This window comes from Lipotes vexillifer, unplaced genomic scaffold (assembly GCF_000442215.2).
Source record: "Lipotes vexillifer unplaced genomic scaffold, Lipotes_vexillifer_v1.1 scaffold395, whole genome shotgun sequence".
NCBI classification, from domain to species: Eukaryota; Metazoa; Chordata; class Mammalia; order Artiodactyla; family Lipotidae; genus Lipotes; species Lipotes vexillifer.
This window is the reverse complement of record NW_006797390.1, coordinates 3488317-3498701: the sequence shown is the minus strand read 5'-3', so window position 1 is coordinate 3498701 and position 10385 is coordinate 3488317. Positions and strand designations below refer to the sequence as shown.

General features: G+C 45.4%; 1 protein-coding gene across 1 annotated transcript in view; it reads right to left on the bottom strand.

Moving 5' to 3' along the window:
- Positions 1-507: 507 nt before the first annotated feature.
- The window catches only part of CHD4 (chromodomain helicase DNA binding protein 4), a 29313-nt gene continuing 19435 nt past the window's right edge, over positions 508-10385 (bottom strand). The window contains exons 26-40 of the mRNA XM_007469423.1: positions 8397-8577; positions 8226-8312; positions 8046-8134; positions 7808-7941; positions 7322-7466; positions 7043-7208; positions 6682-6779; positions 6443-6572; positions 6129-6200; positions 5667-5804; positions 5304-5412; positions 5057-5189; positions 1619-1814; positions 710-873; positions 508-525 (exon numbers count right to left, since the gene is read on the bottom strand). Of these exons, the coding sequence (XP_007469485.1) occupies positions 508-525; positions 710-873; positions 1619-1814; positions 5057-5189; positions 5304-5412; positions 5667-5804; positions 6129-6200; positions 6443-6572; positions 6682-6779; positions 7043-7208; positions 7322-7466; positions 7808-7941; positions 8046-8134; positions 8226-8312; positions 8397-8577 (1860 nt within the window). The remainder of the gene's footprint in view (positions 526-709; positions 874-1618; positions 1815-5056; positions 5190-5303; positions 5413-5666; positions 5805-6128; positions 6201-6442; positions 6573-6681; positions 6780-7042; positions 7209-7321; positions 7467-7807; positions 7942-8045; positions 8135-8225; positions 8313-8396; positions 8578-10385) is intronic.

Here is a 10385-nt window from a genome sequence, read left to right as displayed (position 1 = left end):
CTTTATTTAATTCTAGCCACTCAGGGGCTGGAGCCGCTGGGTTCCTGGTATTAAAAAGATGCCAACAGAGGTAGCTGTGTCTCACCCAGGGGCCCGGCCCACTGTGAATACCCCCCAAAAAAGGAGAAAAAACACAAAATAAACCAACAAAATAAAACCAAAAGGAGGAAGAAATTCTGATCATTTTCTTCAAGCCTGTTGGGAACCCGCAACAGTTTGTGTGTAACAGACGTTACAGTGGGGAGAAGCCAGGGCCCGGAAGGCCAGCCCGCCAGCTCCCCGCAGATGGCGCCGGCGCTACTGCTGCATGTCTCTCCAGCAGGAAGGGCACCACTGCCCCTCACTCCCTCCCCTCCCCCAGTGCTCAGCGGGGCTGTTCCTCTACAACTTGGAAGATGGGGCAGAAGGAAGGAGAGGGTCTCTCAGGCCCCCAGGGGAGAAGCTGGGCAAGGGAAAGTGAGGAAGGTCACTGCTCAGCGGTGGAGGTGGTATCATCAATCTGGATCTTCACTGCTGCTGGGCTACCTACAGGAAGAGAGAGCCAAGGGAGTCAGAATTCCAGACTCCAGGAACCCACCTGATCCCAAGGGAACTCACTGGTAAGCCAGCCCCACCTGCCCAGTATGTAAAGCTCGAGACAGACAGCAGAGTTAAAGTCCTAGAATGGCTCTGTTGGCAGAGCTGTGGCCAGACGAAAATGGTCCTATACCTGCTGTGGAGGTGGTTCAGGTGCCCGGTTTGCCAGGCGACTGAGAATATTACGCTCTGACATCTGTAGCCTCACAGCAACTGGGGGAATTCGGGCAATAGTAGCTGGGAGTCGAGTCACATCGGCTTTCATGTCACTCAGCAGTTCTTCTAGCTGTTTCAGAACTGCAGGGGGAAGAAAAAGAGGCGGTGAGCCATGGTGGTCAAGACCGAGGTCCATCTTTCCCATTAAGTGGACCCCCCACACACCCATTACTTCTCAATGACCAAGTGACTGATGTGCCAGAGTATTGTCTTTTGTCACTGAGTCACCTGACCTGGCTCCACCACACTCAAATTCCTGTCCCTCATATTCCAGTTCCAACTGTCCGTGATTCTGTGCTTTCTAAAGCCAACTGTCCCTTGATCCCTATTGTCTCTATTTCCTTCACTTCTTCAATAGCTATTCCTATTGTTTCCTCTCCTCACTATCTTTCCTCTGCACCTTTGGAGCTGTCTCCCTCTTCCTTTATAACAGCTTTCTTTTCCTCATTTCACCCTCCATCCCCCTCACAATGTCTTAACTTTAATTAAAAACAGAATGGTGAAAGCAGTCTAGAATTTGACAAGATCTTAAATCACCTTGTTACCTCTAAACTATCCCAGATCACACTACATTATTCTGCTTTGCTTTTCACCTCCAAGAACTGGAATACATTCAAGAGTTAAAAAGCAAAGAACTACTGTCCTTGACCGTCTCTAAGATGTTAGCTTCCTAAGAAGGAACGCAAGGATCCCCAGCACACCCTAAGCTCCCAGACAAAGAAAGGGGCTCCAAAAAAGGCTCAGACCTGAGAAGTAGGTGTGTGTCGGGGAGGGGCAGAGGAGGAAGGAGGCCAAGTCCACAGGAGGCAGGGGAGCCACTGGCTACCTTTGTGCAGGACCGCATTTGCTGGCTTGTTTCCCGCCATCGACTCCTTGGACAGGTGCTGATGACTCTCTGCCAAACACTCCACCTCAGCAAAGCGGGTGTTCAGGGCCATGGAAGGGTGAGAGGGGTCCTCTGACATGTTCAGGTAAGCCGCCCGACGCAGCTGCTCCTCAATCACCAGGGCTTGTTCTAAGAGCTGGACGAGAGAGAAACAGGAGATGGCAGCTGGACTGACACTCACTTTGCTCATTTCTCATGGGCCTCTCAGAACCCACACCTGGCCAGTTCAACATTCCATTGCCTTTTTCACCCCACTTTGAAGGTCTGTGTTTTTAAAGCTCTTTACCCTTTATTGATTCACTCTTATACAAAAATGATAAATCCTCAATTTAGAAAATACAGAATGTATAAAGAATTAAAATCACAATTCCACCTCCGAGAGCTACTGTTAACATTTTGAGGTTTTCTGTTACATGTTTTTTACAAAATTAAGATTATATGTATTTATATTGTTTTTACTCAAAGTTACATAGTAAGGCTCTTCCCTTGTTATTAGCTGCTCTTTATAAAAGATGACTTTTTTCCCCCATTCTTTTTTCAAATTCTTTTCCCGTTTAGGTTATTACAGAATACAGATGACTTAATGGTTGCATGGCAGTCCGTCTACCCTATCAAGTTGTTTTACTCTCTAAAATTATTCCTGTTGTTTCTTTTCTTTCATCTCTATATCTCACTCCCATTCCTTTCCTTCCTCAATAGGCAACCCTTCTAATATACCTACTGTGTGTCTTTTCTTGAAGACAGTATTGTTTCATGTGCACATTTCTCATTTACAGAATGTTTTTCTGTACATTATAAAATGCTTTTTCATTTCCCCACTACATACCTTTTTTAAAGGTCCATTTATGTTACAAAACATGTATTTTGTTGCTGCCAACTGTTTCTTAATGCTCGGTGATGTGAATCCACATTTTACCTACCCACACTCCCAATGTCAAACATCTAGGTTCCCTCCAGGCCCCACCACCAAAAAATCATAATGCAACGAACACTTGCACATGTCACCTGATGGAGTTGTGTAAAACGGCCTTTGAAATACATTCCAAGGGACAGAATGTTGATTCATGACTTACGAGACTTATTTTACTCAAGTATCCACTGGTTCTTAAAAAGAATGAATCCACTAGGGGTCAGGAAAAAGGACAGTATGAGAATGGACTGTTGTTTCTTCCAGAAGACCTGGCTCCATTCAGGCCTAACTTATCCCCAAACAGACCAAGCACCTCCTTTCAACCTATACACCACCCTGTCTCCTTCACCAACTCCCCTCCCTCTTGCCCCAAACTATGAGCTTTCTCCAGGATCAGCATTCTCCCAAGAGCTCTCTCCCCTCCTGGCATCAGCCAGCACCTCTATGCAAATGAGTTGGTGCTTTTCAAACATGCATCTCAAGCACTGATTGTTCTGATCCCACTCGTGCATGGTTGATCACTTTGATCCCAATTGTTTAATGGTGGTGGGAGTACTGGGAGGATATTTACTTGTGAAAAACACCAAATGACTTGTCTAAAATTGAACTTAACTTTTTTCTACAAACTACTCCCTCTCCTCACTTCCCTGATCTGCCAGTAATAATTTAACTTTCTCAGTGACTCAGACTCAAAACTTCAGTTATTTTTGGAGTCTCACTCCTTCGTATCTCAAATTCAATAAATTAACTCAGGGGTCAGCAAACTATGGCCTGTGGGCCAAATCTGGGCCACTGCCTGTTTTTGGATGGCCCAAGAGCTAAGAATGGGTTCTTCATTTTTAAATGGTTGAAAAAAAAATCAAAGTAATAGTTTATAAAGCTTCATAAAAATTATATGAAGTTCAAATTTCAGTGTCGATAAATAAAGTTTTACTGGAACATATTCATACTTATCACCTATGGCCGCCTGCACACTATGACAGAGCTGAGTGTCAGTGTCTCACAAAGCCTGAATTACTCTGGCCCCTTAACAGAAAAAGTTTGCTGACCCCTACAGTAAATCAGTAAATCTTGTAAATTCCTTGGTGTTTCATTCCCTTTATCTTTTATTTATTTATTTGGCTGCACCGGGTCTTAGTTGCAGCACGCTGGATCTTAGCTGTGGCACGGGGGATCTAGTTCCCTGACCAGGGATCAAACCCGGGCCCCCTGCACTGGGAGCGCAGTCTTAACCACTGGACTACCAGGGAAGTCCCTCCTTCCCTTTATCTTATCCTTCTCATTTTCCACAACCAGCATCACAGACGAGCCCTTACTACCTCATGACTATATGACAGTTCTGTAATCTCATGAATGTTCTGTTTCCGTTTCCCTTGGTTGTATCAAAACCCTTCAAAAACCCTCAATGGCTGCCCATGAACTATAAGGTAAAGTCCAAACTCTCTTATCTGGTGCCAAAAACCTACCTACCGACCTCCAGCCTTACCTCTCTCTCCAGCGCGCCTCCCACCGTCACCAACACAAGTGTCCTACACCCCACCTGGACTACTTGCTGTTTCCAAACACAGGCTCTGTCTTTGCCTAACCTAATTCTTTTGATCAAAGGGCCTTCCGTTTCTATCCGGCAATCTCTATTACATTCACCAAAACTTCATTCCAATGCCATCTTCTCCCTGGAGCATTTGTGAGCTCTCCCCACTCCCCACATTCCCTCTGGAGAACTTTCTCAAGGATTTAGCAGTCTCCCTCGCAACACACAGAATGACATTCATTTGACCACACATCTGCCTCTACGTTAAACTGAGAGCTCCTTGAGAACAGGCACCAGGCCCGTCCCTGGCCCACCCATTCCCTAGCACATGATGTTTGAAGGTTTATTAATGTACATTTCTTATTCCCCCAATTATACTCAGCGTTAAGATCCACGTGTCTCATCTCCATGGTATCCCATTATGATGGTCTGCACACAAGGTGCCCTTAATATGCATTTGCTGAATTCCTGAGGAAAACTCCCCTTCAGTCCTGGGCGTATCAGCCCTAGTGATTCTGAAAATGGAGCTCTACACCTTTGCGTCTACCCCACCCTTCATCCACACAGACCCAGAAAAAAGCACCACCAGCCCACTGGCAGCTGTGCCTCCTCAGAGATCCAATTCAGTCCCACCTCTGTATCTTTCCTGAACACTCCAGCCTACCATGTTCCCCCAGCACACCCACTGCACTCGTCTGTGTCATGCATCAGGCACAGTCATCTTCAGCCCTTAACCAACTGGTTAACCTTCAGGTCTGTATGTGTTGATCTCTAATATTTAAGATACTTGGGAGCAAAGCCTTTCACAGAATACAAAGCGAAGTGCACAGGAGAACACAATAATCAACGTGGCTGAATAAGCAGACTCCCTCCTTTAGTCCCTTCTGCACTTTAAAGGCTGCCATGTCAACGCTGTATTCCTCCCCGTCCTGCTCACCTTGAACCTTCGTGCTAGAAACTTATTCTTGATCTCTAAGAAATTGCCACGGTTCATTTCACCCTTGAAAGGTTCATTGAGGATAGCATAGCGTGGGTCATTCTGGATGTCCTGCCACCGGGCATAGCCATGGCTATTGGAAAATTAATTGCTCAGGAAAAACGAAACAAGGAAATTAAGAACTTCAAACTGTGGACCCTCAGAAACCTTCACCAAGGACCTCGGCCCCAACTCAGGCAAAGGATACTTTATGATGCCAGCCAGCAGCCAGTAGTCATGCCGTCGGTGCCAGATCTCATAAGTCTTCTTGGTGACTGTGGCTGCCCGCTCCTCATTCTGCCAGAGGGAGTGCAACTCTGAAGAGGAATTTAGGGAAGGTTGGGGAGAAAAAGAAAGGCAAACATCTGTGAGAATTCAAAAAGCTATTTATTCCCGATTCCCAGATACCAACTTAATATGCCTCTGGCTTTCTAACATGGACCCCAGAGGAGTGTGCAGTCAGCCTGGCATTCTCTCTAGGAGAGGTAAAGCCTCTGTACCCTGGTTTCTGACAAGAACCCTGATTTCACCTCGAATCCATCTAACCCCAGTGGGCCCCTCTTTTTCATACCAGTAAAACCGCCATCTGCAATGTTGAACATGAAACGCTGTTTAATATTTTTCTTCTGCTTCTCATCATTCGGGTCCTTGGGGGTCTCTCCATTCTGAAGCATCACCTCTTTTTTCTCTTCTTCTTCTTTCTTCTCCTCTACAGGACACGCAGAAGAAAAATGTCAGCTCCAGACAGAAGCCAGCACCATAGCCCTTACCCATACACAGCGCCATATGCTACAAGATACCCATGCACCCCCACCCTTTCTCCACAGAAGTGTTCTTAAACCCAGGAAAAGGTGCCACTGGCCCACTGACAGCCACATGTGGGGAGAGGTGGAGCCTTTTAGCTTGGGATAAAATGATTATGTGGGTATGGATGGGGGAACCTGGGCGTGGAGGGGTGTCCGAGAGATAAGGCCCTTCCTTTCAGCTTTAGAGTCCTTTTAAAAAAGCACAGTCCGCTTCTCCAAACACCCACCTCTGTCCTCCACCACAATGGGAATCAGATCGACTGCTGACTTCTCCTCCACCTTCTCCGCATCAGCAATACCTGGGAGAGCAGATGGCACGGAGAGCATATCTAAGGAAGCGTATTCTCTGTTCTACACTATATCCTGAACCTAAATCGTGATGGTCATAAAAGATGTCTCGAGAGAGAAAAAGCCCACAGTTTAAAATTCAAGGGTACAGGATTCTTCAGTGTGTCACTTCCTCTGGACTTCCCTCCAGCCGGGCTGCAAGTCCAAGAGCAACTATGGTTCACAGGGATCTGCAGTGTGAAAATGTGCATACCTTTGGGATCTGTCTCCATTGGTTCCTCTGTTCTCTCCTTGACCTCTGCCTTTTCCACTTTCTCCTCTCCCTCGGGAGGCTCAACAAGGACTTTTTCATCCTCTGAGGCAGGGGCAGGGGGCTGTGTACACTTCAAAGGAAAGAAGAAAGAAGCTGAAGCAGACAGGCCAGCACCCAAGAGGAAGAACAGGCTTATCCATCTGCCTTTGGTGTGGCATCCAGTCACCCCCGTCTCTTACCTCAACAGTGGCTTCAGGGGCTGCAGATTTCACTTCCTTTTCTCCTTCTGCACTGTCTTCTTCTTTGAGGCTATTTTCCTCTATTTTTATCCCATCCTCTGCACACCAATAATAGACATTCGTTAGGAAAAAGGTCCCAGATCAGAGAGAAGGTCACACCTTCTCAGTTTGTCTCATCTTAAACTGTCCTCTCGTGCCTTTAAGAGCCAGCCCTATTCTTAGGACAGCCCTCCTAAACGGAGAGGGAGATTGCTGTGTGGCCTGCCAGATTCCCCTGTTAGAACTGAGTACAGGGAAACTGAAAAAGCAAAGGCCAGGACAAGAAGAAAAGGATAGAAAACAACAGTCCAGGCAGACTTACCAGCAGGTGGGGCAGGTGCAGGAGTATTGGGTTGTGTGTCCCCTGGAGTGGAGGGTGTGGGAGTCTTTGGGGAAGGTGACCCTGGCTGTGACATTTTCTTGTTTTCCTCTACTTCTGCAAGTTCGGGCATGCTCCAGCGCCCATTAACATGTTCAAACTCCTGAACCTGCAGCAATGGGACAAGATGCTGAAGACCCAATTCCATCTAGGTTCCTTTCCTGCTGGCTCTCCAGTTTCACCTAGAAACCCCTGAACGATGGAGGGAGGTTCAGGCCTCACCTTCTTGCGAATCAAGGACATGACACCAATCCTAGTAAGGACATGCTGGCGAGACAGGCCTTCTCGGGGTACACCATCAGCAAAGGTCTCGGCCCCGTCTGCTCCCGGCTCACATAAATGCCGCATAAAAAGAGATACGTAAGCCCTGTAGTAAACAAATAGAGAAATGGGTTAAACAGCAATCATGCCAACTCCTAGATCAGATTCTTTCCCACCCGCAGTCAGGCATCACCCCAGACAACAACTATGGCTCCATTTGAGGTAAAGCCCACCATCGTGCTGAAAGCTGGTCTCCAGACCCCACACCATGTCCCAGGTCCTCTTCCAGGGAAGCTAGGAGTACAAGGAACCCTATTACTAACAGCTTCACTTGCCAACGTCAGCAGAGGAGACAGCCGATTTCCTGCACAGCCTGCACTAGTACTGTGGAGTGACCAGAGACTAAAAGCCTTTGCTCTACATCAGTCATTCCAGCTCTCAACTTACTTGAACTCTTTCTCTGACTTGCCTCGCAGATCTCTCACAAGCCACTGGGTGGTAAAAGCATCCTGAGGTGGCATCCCATATCGCATAATCGCATTAAGAAAGGCTTTTCGCTGACGAGCATTAAAACCAAGAACCTGGGGGGAGAAGGAACCTAGGTGAGAGAAGGAATAGACCTTACTCCACCAAAGACCCGACAGCAGTACTCACCCAACCTTCCCTAGAACGGAGCGGTACTTACTTCAATATTCCCACCAACACGGGCCAACAGAGGAGGCAATGGCTTATCTTTATCATTCCGCAGGCCCTTGCGACTGGGCCTGCGGGGAGCTGTGAGAAGAAAAGGATGCGTGAGCGACACTGATAGGGATATTAGACAAGGCAGTATTTTAAAAATCCAGCAGAAAGCCATAGCCCTCACCTTCTGAACGTTCATCAAAGTCTTCATCACCTTCCTCTGAGGCCACTGAATAATCGGACTGGTTGTCGGACTGGTCGTCCTGCCAATCTGGAGGGAGAGAGGGCAGATGAGCGGGGCCCACTGCTCTAGTGGAACGGCCCATGGGTGGGGGGCGGGGCCGGCCACACACACCTCGGTCCTCCTGGGAGCCATCATTGTAGTTGACCTGTTTACGGATTCTTTTTCCTTTGCCCAGATTGCGGGCCAGATCTTCTTGCTGCTGCTCATAATGGTGCCGCAGCAATTTCTCCCAGTAGTCAGGATCCACACTTTCTTCCTGTTTTATGATTTCCCGTTCTACCTCCTCTTCCTCCTGGGACAGAGGGAGGGCCAGGACTCAGGGGTGCTGAAGTCAGCACCACCAGCTACCCCTGGTCCTCACAGTTCCCATTCTGCTCTAGCTCCTTTTCATGACTGGACTCTGAAATACTTGGTGTGCCTGCTTGGACCTAAGAGCTTAAAAGAAATTTAATTGACAAGACATGGTTCCTCATAATTATGTTTAGATTAGCAGTCAAAATAACTAAAGAAAAATATAGGATGGAGCTGTTATCATGAGAGAAGGATGAAGAGACAGTATGTTTTCTTTTAACCCCTTTTACTGATGCATATACAGTTGCGACACAGTAAAATGAAGAAAAGAGAGGTTACAGCCTTAGCAAGGTAGAATGGAGAAGCTTCTGAAATACTGCAAAGGATTTTCCCAAGAGATAAAATAGAAGGGCCATAAGTATATATATATATATATCCTCTTATATCCCAGTAATGTTTATGCTCCTTTGAAAGTCTTACTCTTTTTTCAGATCGTTCAGGATCACTAATTCCAAATCCCTCACATTAGAATTAAGCTGCTGCTAACAGCATAATACTAGAAACAACCTAAATATCCATCATTATGGAACTTGAATAAATTATGGGGGGTGAAAAGGGCAAAGAGAGTCAAAAGGTATAAACTTCCAGTTATAAAATAAATAAGTCATGGTGATTTTATGTATAGCATAGTAACTATAGTTATAAGCTTCCAGTTATTAAATAAATAAGTCATGGTGATTTTATGTATAGCATAGTAACTATAGTTAATACCATACTGCATATTTGAAAGTTGCTAAAAGAGCAGCTCTCAAAAGTTCTCACAGGAAAAAAAAAAGTATAACTATGTATGGTGACAGATATTAACTAAACTTATCGGGGTGACCATTTCACAAAATATCAAATCATTATGTTGTACACCTGAAACTAATACAATGGCATATGTCAATTATATCTCAATTTTTTAAAGTAAATAAATTATGGTACTTCCAAACAGGGACATATTATGCAGCGAATAAAGGGGTGGGGAGGGGGGAAAGCTCTTTAGGTACTGATTTGGACGAAATCTTCCAAGATTTATTAGGTGGACAAAAATAAGGTACAGAATGTCATGTATAAGAAACTACTTTCCTTATGCAGCAACACGGATGCAAGTAGAGATTATCATACTAAGTGAAGTAAGAAAAAGACAAATATCATATGATATCACTTATATGTGGAATCTAAAATAGGACACAAATGAATCTATGTAACAGAAACAGAATCACGGACAGAGAGAGAAACAGAATCACGGACACAGAGAACAGACTGGTGGTTGCCAAGGGGGAGGGGGTTGGGGGAGGGATGGAGCGGGAGGCTGGGGTTAGCAGATGTAGGCTTTTATATAGAGAATGGATAAACAACAAGGTCCTACTGTATAGCACAGGGAACTGCCATAGTGGAAAAGAGTATATATAAAATAAGAGAATGTATAGATGTTTAACTGAGTCACTTTGCTGTACAGCAGAAATTAACACAACATTGTAAATCAAATATACTTCAATTAAAAAAAAATACTACCTTCCTTAAAAGGAGAAGGAAAAAAGGCGTTCGTGTATATATACATGTATATGTAATTTGTGTGCACATAAAATAATTTATAAAATAAATATCACTTATCCCCAGGAAGGGAGCTAGGTAGCCAAAGGACTGGAGTGGGAAAGAGGTACTTCTGTAGCTTTTGAATTTTGAACTAGGTGAATTACAGTTGACCCTTGAACAACACAGGTTTGAACTGCACGAATCCATTTATATGCAGATATTTCTCAACAG